The 16,856-nt window shown below is 45.8% G+C and overlaps 1 protein-coding gene across 2 annotated transcripts in view; it reads right to left on the reverse strand.

The window, feature by feature from the left end:
* Positions 1–444: 444 nt before the first annotated feature.
* LOC139372813 (FERM, ARHGEF and pleckstrin domain-containing protein 1-like) overlaps positions 445–16,856 on the reverse strand; it is a 114,711-nt gene continuing 98,299 nt past the window's right edge. For both annotated transcript variants that reach the window (XM_071112619.1, XM_071112618.1), the window contains exons 17-27: positions 15,996–16,077; positions 15,010–15,247; positions 12,458–12,588; positions 12,231–12,299; positions 11,373–11,462; positions 11,064–11,146; positions 10,523–10,635; positions 7,726–7,889; positions 5,438–5,545; positions 4,265–4,416; positions 445–2,326 (exon numbers count right to left, since the gene is read on the reverse strand). In XM_071112619.1, the coding sequence (XP_070968720.1) occupies positions 2,293–2,326; positions 4,265–4,416; positions 5,438–5,545; positions 7,726–7,889; positions 10,523–10,635; positions 11,064–11,146; positions 11,373–11,462; positions 12,231–12,299; positions 12,458–12,588; positions 15,010–15,247; positions 15,996–16,077 (1,264 nt within the window). In that variant the 3' untranslated portion in view covers positions 445–2,292. The remainder of the gene's footprint in view (positions 2,327–4,264; positions 4,417–5,437; positions 5,546–7,725; positions 7,890–10,522; positions 10,636–11,063; positions 11,147–11,372; positions 11,463–12,230; positions 12,300–12,457; positions 12,589–15,009; positions 15,248–15,995; positions 16,078–16,856) is intronic.

The following is a 16,856-nucleotide window of genomic DNA, read 5'->3' on the forward strand; positions in this document are numbered from 1 at the left end:
GTCGTTGACTATTATTAAATGTGAAGACTGAATATGATCAATTTTCTGTATAATTTAACCAGGAAGTCGGGGCACCACGGGAACATGCTGTTTATGGGGTTTCAACTTCCCGAATATAACTATAATATAACTATAATATAACTATAATATAACTATAATATAACTATAATAGAACTATAATATAACTATAATATAACTATAATATAACTATAATATAACTATAATATAACTATAATATAACTATAATATAACTATAATATAACTATAATATAACTCGTCCGATAGTTTCATCTCTTATTAATACATTTTACCTCATTACTGAACTGCACGAACCCTGAATCAGCGATATACAAATTGGCTTAATTATTTATCTACTAACTAACTTAATCAACACACACATCATTTAGTTATACATTGGGTACTATATATATATATATATGGACTGCACGAACCCTAGCATAGAATCATGAATCAACGATATACAAATTGGCTTAATTATTTATCTACTAACTAACTTAATCAAATCACAGAATTACATCAACACACACATCATTTAGTTATACATTGGGTACTAAGCATGACAGAAGGAAAAGTCCCTATTTGACGGCTTGGTAGACAAAGGAAAGGGGTGGGGACCACTCGAGAGCGGGAGACTCATAGCTGATAAATACACTCATAGAAGTCGCTAGTACTTTGAATATGAACAACCGCTCATTCGAAAATAAATTGTAATTTACATATATTTCCGAGTGTATGTCTTGTTGTCTCTCTCTGTGGTCGGCCGGTCCATCTGCTGGAGAGAGACCCTCCTGTAGGTTTTCCCTCCAACCCTGTAGTCGGCCGGTCCGTCTGCTGGAGAGAGACCCTCCTGTAGGTTTTCCCTCCAACCCTGTGGTCGGCCGGTCCGTCTGCTGGAGAGAGACCCTCCTGTAGGTTTTCGCTCCAACCCTGTAGTCGGCCGGTCCATCTGCTGGAGAGAGTCGACAGAAAAGTCTCTGGTTGCGTTCCTAATGGATACGTCAGGCGTCCATGTTGTCGCATAGAATAGATGTTGTCTGCGGTATTCTTCGTCCTAGGTTACGCACATTTCCAGCTGCAGACTGATGAGATCTTGTCTAATGTGTTCCTTCTGTGGAAATGCTTTATTAGAGTTGAATCATTTCTAGCCGTGAAGCCAACGCTACACGCTGTCTGGTCTCCTCAGCCTATAGAGCTGTAGTTCTTAACCATTTCACATGTAGCTACCCCTTCCTGTTTTCTGATGTAAGGGCCTATAGAGTTGTAGCCAATTCAACGTGGGGACTCCGTCCCGGCATTCTCTGACAATGTCAATTTTATAGGAAGTGGTTTATACTCTATGGAAGAAGGGGCGATTTCATGATGCCTGATGTCTGGCCTCATGGGGGCGTGGCCACTGACTAGTTAATATTTTTATATGAAAATCAATACTCTCATTTAGAAGGCTAACATCACATTAAATCTTTTCACAAATAGTTTCAGAATTACTCATTCATTTTATCCAACATTTGGATGTACATCTGAGAAGTGAAAACACAAACAGAGATACAGTCATGTGGGTCTCCTGTCTTTCATGAGGTCACCAATTGAACCAAACGCGATGATGATTGTTCTTTAGGTACCCACGGACTATTCCCACATTCTCAAAAATATAAATATCGTTTAATACTCCAATTTTGGATATTAGGAGTTTTGGCAAGAGAAGCACTTTGTTCTCTCTCCCTCAATACTGCATGGCAGTGAGGAGAGTTTTCAGACAGGAAGGTATGGCCGAGGTAATAACACCTGTGGTGGGAGAGAGAGAAGGAGGATATACACCCAAAAGGGCCACGTCGTGACAATACAGACAGGTGGTTAGTAAAGTGAGCCGGTACTCCAGAGGTGAAGAGGGCAGGGTGAAAGAAGAGACCTAAAGGACGGGAAGGAGTCGTCTAGAAGAGGCCTAAAGGGCAGGAAGGAGTCGTCTAGAAGAGGCCTAAAGGGCAGGAAGGAGCCGTCTAGAAGAGGCCTAAAGGGCAGGAAGGAGCCGTCTAGAAGAGGCCTAAAGGGCAGGAAGGAGCCGTCTAGAAGAGGCCTAAAGGGCAGGAAGGAGTCGTCTAGAAGAGGCCTAAAGGGCAGTCTAGAAGAGGCCTAAAGGGCAGGAAGGAGCCGTCTAGAAGAGGCTAAAGGACAGGAAGGAGCCGTCTAGAAGAGGGTTGGTCAGTGTCCTCCTAGTCCTCACTGGCTCCGTGGTCAGTAAGGATCCTTCCTCTGGCTCAGGAGGGGTCGACTAGCTTAACAGGTAGCACTACGGATCACCTCCATCCACCTGGAGACAGACAGACAGGTTAGAGACAGACAGGTAGCACTACGGATCACCTCCATCCACCTGGAGACAGACAGACAGGTTAGAGACAGACAGGTAGCACTACGGATAACCTCCATCCACCTGGAGAAAAGTTTTGAAGACAACACCACACTACTGAAGACGACAACACTACACTACTGAAGACAACAAGACAACACCACACTACTGAAGACAACACCACACTACTGAAGACAACACCACACTACTGAGGACAACAAGACAACACCACACTACTGAAGACAACACCACACTACTGAAGACAACACAACACTACTGAGGACAACACCACACTACTGAAGACAAGACAACACCACACTACTGAAGACAAGACATCACCAAACTACTGAAGACAACAAGACAACACCACACTACCGAAGACAACACTACCGAAGACAACACTACACTGCTGAAGACAACACCACACTGCTGAAGACAACAAGACAACACCACACTGCTGAAGACAACACCACACTGCCGAAGACAACACCACACTGCCGAAGACAACACCACACTACCGAAGACAACACCACACTACCGAAGACAACACTACCGAAGACAACACTACCGAAGACAACACCACACTACCGAAGACAACACTGCTGAAGACAACACCACACTACCGAAGACAACACCACACTACCGAAGACAACACTGCTGAAGACAACACCACACTACCGAAGACAACACTGCTGAAGACAACAACACCACACTACTGAAGACAACACCACACTACTGAAGACAACAAGACAACACCACACTACTGAAGACAACACTGCTGAAGACAACACCACACTACTGAACACAACAAGACAACACTACTGAGGACAACAAGACAACACCACACTACCGAAGACAACACTGCTGAAGACAAGACAACACCACACTACTGAAGACAACAAGACAACACCACACTACTGAAAACACTGGCTGGCTCTGATCTGAAGTAGTACATGAGACTGACTGGAAGTGACAACACAACCAAACAACAGGTTGCCAAGGGAACTGACCTCTGGAAGGTGTACTGGCTCTCTGATCTGAAGTAGTACATGAGACTGGAAGTGACAACACAACCAAACACCACACAACAGGTTGCCAAGGGAACTGACCTCTGGAAGGTGTACTGGCTCTCTGATCTGAAGTAGTACATGAGACTGGAAGTGACAACACAACCAAACACCACACAACAGGTTGCCAAGGGAACTGACCTCTGGAAGGTGTACTGGCTCTCTGATCTGAAGTAGTACATGAGACTTGAAGTGACAACACAACCAAACACCACACAACAGGTTGCCAAGGGAACTGACCTCTGGAAGGTGCACTGGCTCTCTGATCTGAAGTAGTACACATGAGACTTGAAGTGACAACACAACCAAACAACAGGTTGCCAAGGGAACTGACCTCTGGAAGGTGTACTGGCTCTCTGATCTGAAGTAGTACATGAGACTGGAAGTGACAACACAACCAAACACCACACAACAGGTTGCCAAGGGAACTGACCTCTGGAAGGTGTACTGGCTCTCTGATCTGAAGTAGTACATGAGACTGACTGGAAGTGACAACACAACCAAACACCACAACAGGTTGCCAAGGGAACTGACCTCTGGAAGGTGTACTGGCTCTCTGATCTGAAGTAGTACATGAGACTGACTGGAAGTGACAACACAACCAAACACCACAACAGGTTGCCAAGGGAACTGACCTCTGGAAGGTGTACTGGCTCTCTGATCTGAAGTAGTACATGAGACTTGAAGTGACAACACAACCAAACACCACACAACAGGTTGCCAAGGGAACTGACCTCTGGAAGGTGTACTGGCTCTCTGATCTGAAGTAGTACACATGAGACTTGAAGTGACAACACAACCAAACACCAAACAACAGGTTGCCAAGGGAACTGACCTCTGGAAGGTGTACTGGCTCTCTGATCTGAAGTAGTACACATGAGACTTGAAGTGGAGCTTGAAAACATAGTCCTTCTGGATGTTCTCTGTCTCCGCGGGAACCGTCAACGAGTAGCCTAGCAACGGGAGGCTGGCCAGAGGGTAGTCATCCTATAGGGAACAGAGAGGACCTTTAGACTACTGCATCCCATAATAAATACTATATAATATACTACCCAGGGGGTAGTCATCCTATAGAAGACCTTGAGACTACTGCATCCCATAATAAATACTATATAATATACTACCCAGAGGGTAGTCATCCTATAGAAGACCTTCAGACTACTGCATCCCATAATATATAATATACTACCCAGAGGGTAGTCATCCTATAGAAGACCTTCAGACTACTGCATCCCATAATATATAATACACTACCCAGAGGGTAGTCATCCTATAGAAGACCTTGAGACTACTGCATCCCATAATAAATACTATATAATATACTACCCAGAGGGTAGTCATCCTATAGAAGACCTTGAGACTACTGCATCCCATAATAAATACTATATAATACACTACCCAGAGGGTAGTCATCCTATAGAAGACCTTGAGACTACTGCATCCCATAATAAATACTATATAATACACTACCCAGGGGGTAGTCATCCTATAGAAGACCTTGAGACTACTGCATCCCATAATAAATAATATATAATACACTACCCAGAGGGTAGTCATCCTATAGAGGACCTTTAGACTACTGCATCCCATAATAAATACTATATAATACACTACCCAGAGGGTAGTCATCCTATAGAGGACCTTGAGACTACTGCATCCCATAATAAATACTACACTACCCAGAGGGTAGTCATCCTATAGAAGACCTTGAGACTACTGCATCCCATAATAAATACTATATAATACACTACCCAGAGGGTAGTCATCCTATAGAAGACCTTGAGACTACTGCATCCCATAATAAATACTATATAATACACTACCCAGAGGGTAGTCATCCTATAGAAGACCTTGAGACTACTGCATCCCATAATAAATACTATATAATATACTACCCAGGGGGTAGTCATCCTATAGAGGACCTTGAGACTACTGCATCCCATAATAAATACTAGTTAGTTTTAGGTTAGGGTTAGATGTATGTTTAGAGTTAGGTTAGAGTCCTTACCTGATGTGACTTGTAGAAGAACAGGCTGAAGTTGGTGAAGACCACCCAGAGTTTCTGCCATCCATTACTGTTCTTAAACTTCCTCAGCAGGTTACCTGATAACTGGTTCTGATAGGGGGAGAAAGGACCAATAGGAAGAGACATTAAAACAGGAGTAACCAATAGCAAAAGAGATTAACACAGGTTGTCTGGTCTTGAAGTTACAATGTTGTTATATCAGGTTATATCCCACCTCTCTGTATCAGGTTATATCCCACCTCTCTGTATCAGGTTATATCAGGTTATATCCCACCTCTCTGTATCAGGTTATATCCCACCTCTCTGTACCAGGTTATATCAGGTTATATCCCACCTCTCTGTATCAGGTTATATCCCACCTCTCTGTATCAGGTTATATCCCACCTCTCTGTATCAGGTTATATCAGGTTATATCCCACCTCTCTGTATCAGGTTATATCCCACCTCTCTGTATCAGGTTATATCCCACCTCTCTGTATCAGGTTATATCCTGTATCAGGTTATATCCCCACCTCTCTGTATCAGGTTATATCCCACCTCTCTGTATCAGGTTATATCAGGTTATATCCCACCTCTCTGTATCAGGTTATATCCCCACCTCTCTGTATCAGGTTATATCAGGTTATATCCCACCTCTCTGTACCAGGTTATATCAGGTTATACCCCACCTCTCTGTATCAGGTTATATCAGGTTATATCCCACCTCTCTGTACCAGGTTATATCAGGTTATACCCCACCTCTCTGTATCAGGTTATATCCCACCTCTCTGTATCAGGTTATATCCCACCTCTCTGTATCAGGTTATATCCCACCTCTCTGTATCAGGTTATATCAGGTTATATCCCACCTCTCTGTACCAGGTTATATCAGGTTATATCCCACCTCTCTATATCAGGTTATATCCCACCTCTCTGTACCAGGTTATATCAGGTTATATCCCACCCCTCTGTATCGGGTTATATCAGGTTATATCCCACCCCTCTATATCAGGTTATATCAGGTTATATCCCACCTCTCTGTATCAGGTTGTATCAGGTTATATCCCACCTCTCTGTATCAGGTTATATCAGGTTATATCCCACCTCTCTGTATCAGGTTATATCCCACCTCTCTGTATCAGGTTATATCCCACCTCTCTGTATCAGGTTATATCCCACCTCTCTGTATCAGGTTATATCAGGTTATATCCCACCTCTCTGTATCAGGTTATAACACACCTCTCTGTACCAGGTTGTATCAGGTTATATCCCACCTCTCTGTATCAGGTTATATCAGGTTATATCCCACCTCTCTGTATCAGGTTATATCCCACCTCTCTGTATCAGGTTATATCAGGTTATATCCCACCTCTCTGTATCAGGTTATATCCCACCTCTCTGTATCAGGTTATATCAAGTTATATCCCACCTCTCTGTATCAGGTTATATCCCACCTCTCTGTATCAGGTTATATCAGGTTATATCCCACCTCTCTGTATCAGGTTATATCCCACCTCTCTGTATCAGGTTATATCAGGTTATATCCCACCTCTCTGTATCAGGTTATATCCCACCTCTCTGTATCAGGTTATATCCCACCTCTCTGTATCAGGTTATATCCCATCTCTCTGTATCAGGTTATAACACACCTCTCTGTACCAGGTTATATCCAGTACTGTGGGTCAGGTAGGTAGAGAAGACAGAGAGGTTAGACAGAAACAGAGAGGTTAGACGGTACTGTGGGTCAGGTAGGTAGAGAAGACAGAGAGGTTAGACAGAAACAGAGAGGTTAGACGGTACTGTGGGTCAGGCAGGTAGAGAAGACAGAGGTTAGACAGAAACAGAGAGGTTAGACGGTACTGTGGGTCAGGTAGGTACAGAAGACAGAGGTTAGACAGAAACAGAGAGGTTAGACGGTACTGTGGGTCAGGTAGGTACAGAAGACAGAGAGGTTAGACGGTACTGTGGGTCAGGTAGGTAGAGAAGACAGAGAGGTTAGACGGTACTGTGGGTCAGGTAGGTACAGAAGACAGAGAGGTTAGACAGAAACAGAGAGGTTGGACAGAAACAGAGAGGTTAGACGGTACTGTGGGTCAGGTAGGTACAGAAGACAGAGAGGTTAGACAGAAACAGAGAGGTTAGACGGTACTGTGGGTCAGGTAGGTAGAGAAGACAGAGAGGTTAGACGGTACTGTGGGTCAGGTAGGTACAGAAGACAGAGAGGTTAGACAGAAACAGAGAGGTTGGACAGAAACAGAGAGGTTAGACGGTACTGTGGGTCAGGTAGGTACCTCCACAGCCACACTAAAGTCCACCATGGACACAGAGGTGTTGCGGTGCCAGCAGACATGAACCGTCGTGTTTCCTCTCTGTGCTGACTGACGCTCCAATGAGCTACGAGACGCACTCAGCTCCTCCTCTGACTCAGCCTCCACACCGCCCTCTTCTGGAGACTCTGAGAACAGCAGCAAGAGGAATTGATGAAAAGTTGACGAACAGAAACAGAGGACAAGCTATTCTTTCCCCCAGGTCCGATAAGTTGAAGGTTGTTTCTCGGAGCACAAAACATCCTTGTCACAAAACCTAAATAAGAGAAGTGATCATGTGAATTGATGGACTCAAAGTCCATTTTACAGGCCACATTTCTATACAGTTTGGTCGTGTTGCAGGCCACATTTCTATACAGTTTGGTCGTGTTGCAGGCCACATTTCTATACAGTTTGGTCGTGTTGCAGGCCACATTTCTATACAGTTTGGTCGTGTTGCAGGCCACATTTCTATACAGTTTGGTCGTGTTGCAGGCCAGGTAAAGACAGGTTAGGGCTCAGCCTGTACTCTGTGGGAAGGTTAGGTTAGTTAGGACTCAGCCTGTACTCTGTGGGAAGGTTAGGTTAGTTAGGACTCAGCCTGTACTCTGTGGGAAGGTTAGGTTAGTTAGGACTCAGCGTGTACTCTGTGGGAAGGTTAGGTTAGGTAGGACTCAGCGTGTACTCTGTGGGAAGGTTAGGTTAGTTAGGACTCAGCCTGTACTCTGTGGGAAGGTTAGGTTAGTTAGGGCTCAGCCTGTACTCTGTGGGAAGGTTAGGTTAGTTAGGACTCAGCCTGTACTCTGTGGGAAGGTTAGGTTAGTAAGGACTCAGCCTGTACTCTGTGGGAAGGTTAGGTTAGTTAGGACTCAGCGTGTACTCTGTGGGAAGGTTAGGTTAGGTAGGACTCAGCGTGTACTCTGTGGGAAGGTTAGGTTAGTTAGGACTCAGCCTGTACTCTGTGGGAAGGTTAGGTTAGTTAGGGCTCAGCCTGTACTCTGTGGGAAGGTTAGGTTAGTTAGGACTCAGCCTGTACTCTGTGGGAAGGTTAGGTTAGTAAGGACTCAGCCTGTACTCTGTGGGAAGGTTAGGTTAGGTAGGACTCAGCGTGTACTCTGTGGGAAGGTTAGGTTAGTTAGGGCTCAGCCTGTACTCTGTGGGAAGGTTAGGTTAGTTAGGACTCAGCCTGTACTCTGTGGGATGGTTAGGTTAGGGCTGTTCATGGCTGCTGTGGGCCCTTTAACTCCACCTGTAGAAGTAGTAGCAGTAGGTAGTGTGATTTACTGCGGTCAGATCGACTGGTGGACTGTAAATCAGAGGAAAGACCATTCATCTGTTCAGCCAGGTCTAGGGGTCAGGGGTCAGGTACTATGACTTACTGCGGTCTGATCGACTGGTGGACTGTAAATCAGAGGAAAGACCATTCATCTGTTCAGCCAGGTCTAGGGGTTAGGTACAAGACTTACTGCGGTCTGATCGACTGGTGGACAGTAGATCAGTAGAAGGTCTGTTACTCTGCTCTACCAGGTCTAGGGGTCAGGTACAAGACTTACTGTGGTCTGATCGACTGGTGGACAGTAGATCAGTAGAAGGTCTATTACTCTGCTCTACCAGGTCTAGGGGTCAGGGGTCAGGTACAAGACTTACTGCGGTCTGATCGACTGGTGGACAGTAGATCAGTAGAAGGTCTGTTACTCTGCTCTACCAGGTCTAGGGGTCAGGGGTCAGGTACAAGACTTACTGCGGTCTGATCGACTGGTGGACAGTAGATCAGTAGAAGGTCTGTTACTCTGCTCTACCAGGTCTAGGGGTCAGGGGTCAGGGGTCAGGTACAAGACTTACTGCGGTCTGATCGACTGGTGGACAGTAGATCAGTAGAAGGTCTGTTACTCTGCTCTACCAGGTCTAGGGGTCAGGGGTCAGGTACAAGACTTACTGCGGTCTGATCGACTGGTGGACAGTAGATCAGTAGAAGGTCTATTACTCTGCTCTACCAGGTCTAGGGGTCAGGGGTTAGGTACAAGACTTACTGCGGTCTGATCGACTGGTGGACAGTAGATCAGTAGAAGGTCTGTTACTCTGCTCTACCAGGTCTAGGGGTCAGGGGTCAGGTACAAGACTTACTGCGGTCTGATCGACTGGTGGACAGTAGATCAGTAGAAGGTCTATTACTCTGCTCTACCAGGTCTAGGGGTCAGGGGTCAGGTACAAGACTTACTGCGGTCTGATCGACTGGTGGACAGTAGATCAGTAGAAGGTCTGTTACTCTGCTCTACCAGGTCTAGGGGTCAGGGGTCAGGTACAAGACTTACTGCGGTCTGATCGACTGGTGGACAGTAGATCAGTAGAAGGTCTATTACTCTGCTCTACCAGGTCTAGGGGTCAGGGGTCAGGTACAAGACTTACTGCGGTCTGATCGACTGGTGGACAGTAGATCAGTAGAAGGTCTGTTACTCTGCTCTACCAGGTCTAGGGGTCAGGGGTCAGGTACAAGACTTACTGCGGTATGATCGACTGGTGGACAGTAGATCAGTAGAAGGTCTATTACTCTGCTCTACCAGGTCTAGGGGTCAGGGGTCAGGTACAAGACTTACTGCGGTCTGATCGACTGGTGGACAGTAGATCAGTAGAAGGTCTGTTACTCTGCTCTACCAGGTCTAGGGGTCAGGGGTCAGGTACAAGACTTACTGCGGTCTGATCGACTGGTGGACAGTAGATCAGTAGAAGGTCTATTACTCTGCTCTACCAGGTCTAGGGGTCAGGGGTCAGGTACAAGACTTACTGCGGTCTGATCGACTGGTGGACAGTAGATCAGCAGAAGGTCTGTTACTCTGCTCTACCAGGACTACAGCCATCCTGATGTCCTCCATCCATTTCACCATCTCTGATACACAGCTAGGTACAGAGTACAGACATGGGTTAGATGCACAGCTAGGACCTCTCTGATGACTGAATGTGGCCCCTGGGGCTAAATGAGTTTAACACCCCTGCTCTAGAACACCCTAAAACACTCTAAACCACCCTGGAACACCCTGGAACACCCTAAAACACTCTAAACCACCCTGGAAAACCCTAAAACACTCTAAACCACCCTGGAAAACCCTAAAACACTCTAAACCACCCTGGAAAACCCTAAAACACTATAAACCACCCTGGAAAACCCTAAAACACTCTAAACCACCCTGGAACACTCTGAAACATTCTAAAACACCCTAAAACATCTAGAAAACTGTAAAACACCCATAAACATATAGAAAACTGTAAAACACCCTAAACATCTAGAAAACTGAATAACACCCAGAACACATCTAGAACACTTGTACCTTGCTGCCACGACGACAGACTGGCGCTGACCAAACAGAGTGAAGGAATGAGGAACTCCCCACTCATCCTCACTCTCCCTGATCTGAGGACACAGACACGGGTTGGATCAGAGGAGAGTGACCTCTACTAATTCACAGCTGTGTTATGTTATCTGAAGCTAACAGCATGGGGCCAGCTTCCCGGACACACATTAAGTCTAATCCTGGAATAAATGTTTTCTCTATATATCTGGCGTTTTAGGACGAGGCTTAATGTGTGTCCAGGAAACTGGCCCATAATGTTATGGTTCAGGTTCTGGAGACTCTTACTGTCATGCCGTAGAGAGGCAGCTGGCCGTGAACTTTGAACTGGTTGTCTGCTGTCATACCTCTGCTGGTGTACACCAGGGAATCACTGAACTGGAGGAGGAGAGAGGGAGGAAGGAACACAGAGATATAATGAGACATCACTGAACTGGAGGACAGAGGGAGGGAGGAACACAGAGATATAATGAGACATCACTGAAGTGGAGGAGGACAGAGGGAGGGAGGAACACAGAGATATAATGAGACATCACTGAAGTGGAGGAGGACAGAGGGAGGGAGGAACACAGAGATGCTCTCTCTAATTCTCTCTTTCTTTCTCTCTCTCGGAGGACCTGAGCCCTTGGACCATGCCCCAGGAATACCTGACCATGCCCCAGGAATACCTGACATGATGACTCCTTGCTGTCCCCAGTCCACCTGACTGTGCTGCTGCTCCAGTTTCAACTATTCTGCCTTATTATTATTCGACCATGCTGGTCATCTATGAACATTTGAACATCTTGACCATGTTTTGTTATAATCTCCACCCGGCACAGCCAGAAGAGGACTGGCCACCCCACATAGCCTGGTTCCTCTCTAGGTTTCTTCCTAGGTTTTGGCCTTTCTAGGGAGTTTTTCCTAGCCACCGTGCTTCTACACCTGCATTGCTTGCTGTTTGGGGTTTTAGGCTGGGTTTCTGTACAGCACTTTGAGATATCAGCTGATGTACGAAGGGCTATATAAATAAATTTGATTTGATTTGAGATATAATGAGACATCACTGAAGTGGAGGAGAAGAGAGGGAGGGAGGAACACCGAGAGGGATAGGGTGAGTGAGGAGCAGAGGAGTCATGTGACAGGAAGTAGGAAGTAATGACTAACCAGGAAGAACATTCTTTGCTGTAGTCCTTTCCCTGAGAGCTTACTGAGACAGCCCAGTCTGATAAACTCCTGGATGGGTTACAGAAACAACACAGAGGAAACAATGAACAACGACATGTCTGGAAGTTAGATACACTAAAGGACAACATGAGGACTGATGTACTACAACTTGGAATGAATCAGTATAATACTTCTCAAAGCAAAGCCAGGGAAAACTGTTATCTTACCCTGCCAGGTATAGCCAGGTCCTGGATGCCTGTCAGATCTTTCTTCAGTTCTAGAAGCTTCTGGATGTTCTCCATCTTCATCATGGTTCCCTGAAGCTGCAGCACCATCTCTGATATATCAGCTAGGGCAGCTAGAGGAGGAGTGTAAGTACACACACCATCTCTGATATATCAGCTAGAGGAGGAGTGTTCTCTCTCTAACACACACCATCTCTGATATACCAGCTAGAGGAGTGTTCTCTCTCTAACACACACCATCTCTGATATAGCAGCTAGAGGAGTGTTCTCTCTCTAACACACACCATCTCTGATATATCAGCTAGAGGAGGAGTGTTCTCTCTCGAACACACACAATCTCTGATATATTGGCTAGGGTAGCTAGAGGAGGAGTGTTAGTACAGACACCATCTCTGAGATATTAACTAGAGGAGCAGGGTTCTCTCTGAGATATTAACTAGACAACTAGAGGAGCAGGGTTCTCTGAGATATTAACTAGACAACTAGAGGAGCAGGGTTCTCTGAGATATTAACTAGACAACTAGAGGAGCAGGGTTCTCTCTCTGAGATATTAACTAGACAACTAGAGGAGCAGGGTTCTCTCTGAGACATTAACTAGACAACTAGAGGAGCAGGGTTCTCTGAGATATTAACTAGAGGAGCAGGGTTCTCTCTGAGATATTAACTAGACAACTAGAGGAGCAGGGTTCTCTGAGATATTAACTAGAGGAGCAGGGTTCTCTCTCTGAGATATTAACTAGACAACTAGAGGAGCAGGGTTCTCTGAGATATTAACTAGAGGAGCAGGGTTCTCTCTGAGATATTAACTAGACAACTAGAGGAGCAGGGTTCTCTCTCTGAGATATTAACTAGACAACTAGAGGAGCAGGGTTCTCTCTGAGATATTAACTAGACAACTAGAGGAGCAGGGTTCTCTCTGAGATATGAACTAGACAACTAGAGAAGCAGGGTTCTCTGAGATATTAACTAGACAACTAGAGGAGCAGGGTTCTCTGAGATATTAACTAGAGGAGCAGGGTTCTCTCTGAGATATTAACTAGACAACTAGAGGAGCAGGGTTCTCTCTGAGACATTAACTAGACAACTAGAGGAGCAGGGTTCTCTGAGATATTAACTAGACAACTAGAGGAGGAGGGTTCTCTCTGAGATATTAACTAGACAACTAGAGGAGCAGGGTTCTCTCTGAGACATTAACTAGACAACTAGAGGAGCAGGGTTCTCTCTGAGACATTAACTAGACAACAAGAGGAGCAGGGTTCTCTGAGATATTAACTAGAGGAGCAGGGTTCTCTCTGGGCTATTAACTAGACAACTAGAAGAGCAGGGTTCTCTGAGATATTAACTAGACAACTAGAGGAGCAGGGTTCTCTCTGAGATATTAACTAGACAACTAGAGGAGGAGGGTTCTCTCTGAGATATTAACTAGACAACTAGAAGAGCAGGGTTCTGAGATATTAACTAGACAACTAGAGGAGCAGGGTTCTCTCTGGGCTATTAACTAGACAACTAGAAGAGCAGGGTTCTCTGAGATATTAACTAGACAACTAGAGGAGCAGGGTTCTCTCTGAGATATTAACTAGACAACTAGAGGAGCAGGGTTCTCTCTGAGATATTAACTAGACAACTAGAGGAGGAGGGTTCTCTCTGAGATATTAACTAGACAACTAGAGGAGCAGGGTTCTATCTGAGATATTAACTAGACAACTAGAGGAGCAGGGTTCTCTGAGATATTAACTAGACAACTAGAGGAGCAGGGTTCTCTGAGATATTAACTAGAGGAGCAGGGTTCTCTCTGAGATATTAACTAGACAACTAGAGGAGCAGGGTTCTCTCTGAGACATTAACTAGACAACTAGAGGAGCAGGGTTCTCTGAGATATTAACTAGACAACTAGAGGAGGAGGGTTCTCTCTGAGATATTAACTAGACAACTAGAGGAGCAGGGTTCTCTCTGAGACATTAACTAGACAACTAGAGGAGCAGGGTTCTCTCTGAGACATTAACTAGACAACAAGAGGAGCAGGGTTCTCTGAGATATTAACTAGAGGAGCAGGGTTCTCTCTGGGCTATTAACTAGACAACTAGAAGAGCAGGGTTCTCTGAGATATTAACTAGACAACTAGAGGAGCAGGGTTCTCTCTGAGATATTAACTAGACAACTAGAAGAGCAGGGTTCTATCTGAGATATTAACTAGACAACTAGAGGAGCAGGGTTCTCTCTGGGCTATTAACTAGACAACTAGAAGAGCAGGGTTCTCTGAGATATTAACTAGACAACTAGAGGAGGAGGGTTCTCTCTGAGATATTAACTAGACAACTAGAGGAGCAGGGTTCTATCTGAGATATTAACTAGACAACTAGAGGAGCAGGGTTCTCTGAGATATTAACTAGACAACTAGAGGAGCAGGGTTCTCTCTGAGATATTAACTAGACAACTAGAGGAGGAGGGTTCTCTCTGAGATATTAACTAGACAACTAGAGGAGCAGGGTTCTCTCTGAGATATTAACTAGACAACTAGAGGAGCAGGGTCCTACCTCTGCTGTCTCTGAAGTCTTGGTGTGTGGGGGGGTAGTGTTTGCAGAGTCTCTCCAGAATCAGTTTGTAGTGCAGCAGACGATGCAGGGGGCGTAGCAGGAACATGTTCAGGGACAGGTAACACACCTTCTGCTGCTCAAACTCTCGACACAACTCCTGCAGCCGCTGGGAGGCACGGCACGAACGCTCCAACTCAACCAACACCTCACCGTGACGCTGCAGGAGGGAAGTCAACTGCTGCTGGGGCAGAGAGGAGAGGGGTAGGTTAGGTAGAAGATGTAGGGTTTAGGGAGAGAGGAGAGGGGTAGGTTAGGTAGAAGATGTAGGGGTTAGAGAGAGAGGAGAGGGGTAGGTTAGAGAGAGAGGAGAGGGGTAGGTTAGGTAGAAGATGTAGGGATTAGAGAGAGGAGAGGGGTAGGTTAGAGAGAGAGGAGAGGGGTAGGTTAGAGAGAGAGGAGAGGGGTAGGTTAGGTAGAAGATGTAGGGGTTAGAGAGAGAGGAGAGGGGTAGGTTAGATAGAAGATGTAGGGGTTAGAGAGAGAGGAGAGGGGTAGGTTAGATAGAAGATGTAGAGGTTAGAGAGAGAGGAGAGGGGTAGGTTAGAGAGAGAGGAGAGGGGTAGGTTAGGTAGAAGATGTAGAGGTTAGAGAGAGAGGAGAGGGGTAGGTTAGAGAGAGAGGAGAGGGGTAGGTTAGGTAGAAGATGTAGGGGTTAGAGAGAGAGGAGAGGGGTAGGTTAGAGAGAGAGGAGAGGGGTAGGTTAGGTAGAAGATGTAGGGGTTAGAGAGAGAGGAGAGGGGTAGGTTAGGTAGAAGATGTAGAGGTTAGCTGCTACTGTATAGATGCCAACCCCATGTGATTATCATGATCGACCCCATGCGATACTCCTAGATATTCATCAGATGGCTGTAACTCCACCTATAACCCACAGGTCATTACTCTGAGGACATGTTGAAGGGCAGGAACGATATCCACGTCTACTGTACCTTTAACCCCTGAATGTTCTTCAGCATGACGTCACCGACACGCTGGTAGTCTCCTTTAATGTGGGCGTTGGACCGCCCCTCCCTGGTGACAGAGAGAAATCAACATGGTTACCTGCTTCTAAGCCTAACCCTGCAGGAGACAGACAGACGTTTCACCACCTCTCTCAGTGACACCATAGTGAGGGGCAAGTGGAGGAACAACATCACTCATTCAGTAACCCATCTGTCCATCTCTAATTGAAACCACATTGCAACAGCGTGATTAACAGCTGAGAAGCATCAATCCCCAGGAGAAGATCAAACTCTTGCTGTGAGTGGTTGAGAGAGTTATGACACGTTGACTGCATTCCTGAGATTCTCCAACCCACATGTAGATGTGCCACATGTAACTACTAGAGAACACTGAGCTACTCGGCGTAGTTACACAGCTCCACCAGTAGATGGGGTAGTGGAGCAGTATTCACTAGGTCTGTCCTCTCAGAGGAACGGTATTCACTAGGTCTGTCCTCTCAGAGGAGCGGTATTCACTAGGTCTGTCCTCTCAGAGGAGCGGTATTCACTAGGTCTGTCCTCTCAGAGGAGCGGTATTCACTAGGTCTGTCCTCTCAGAGGAGCAGTATTCACTAGGTCTGTCCTCTCAGAGGAGCGGTATTCACTAGGTCTGTCCTCTCAGAGGAGCAGTATTCACTAGGTCTGTCCTCTCAGAAGAGCAGTATTCACTAGGTCTGTCCTCTCAGAGGAGCAGTATTAACTAGGTCTGTCCACTCAGAGGAGCGGTATTCACTAGGTCTGTCCTCTCAGAGGAGCGGTATTCACTAGGTCTGTCCTCTCAGAGGAGCGGTATACACTAGGTCTGTCTCT

Source organism: Oncorhynchus clarkii, chromosome 18 (genome assembly GCF_045791955.1).
Source record: "Oncorhynchus clarkii lewisi isolate Uvic-CL-2024 chromosome 18, UVic_Ocla_1.0, whole genome shotgun sequence".
Classification (NCBI taxonomy): domain Eukaryota; kingdom Metazoa; phylum Chordata; class Actinopteri; order Salmoniformes; family Salmonidae; genus Oncorhynchus; species Oncorhynchus clarkii.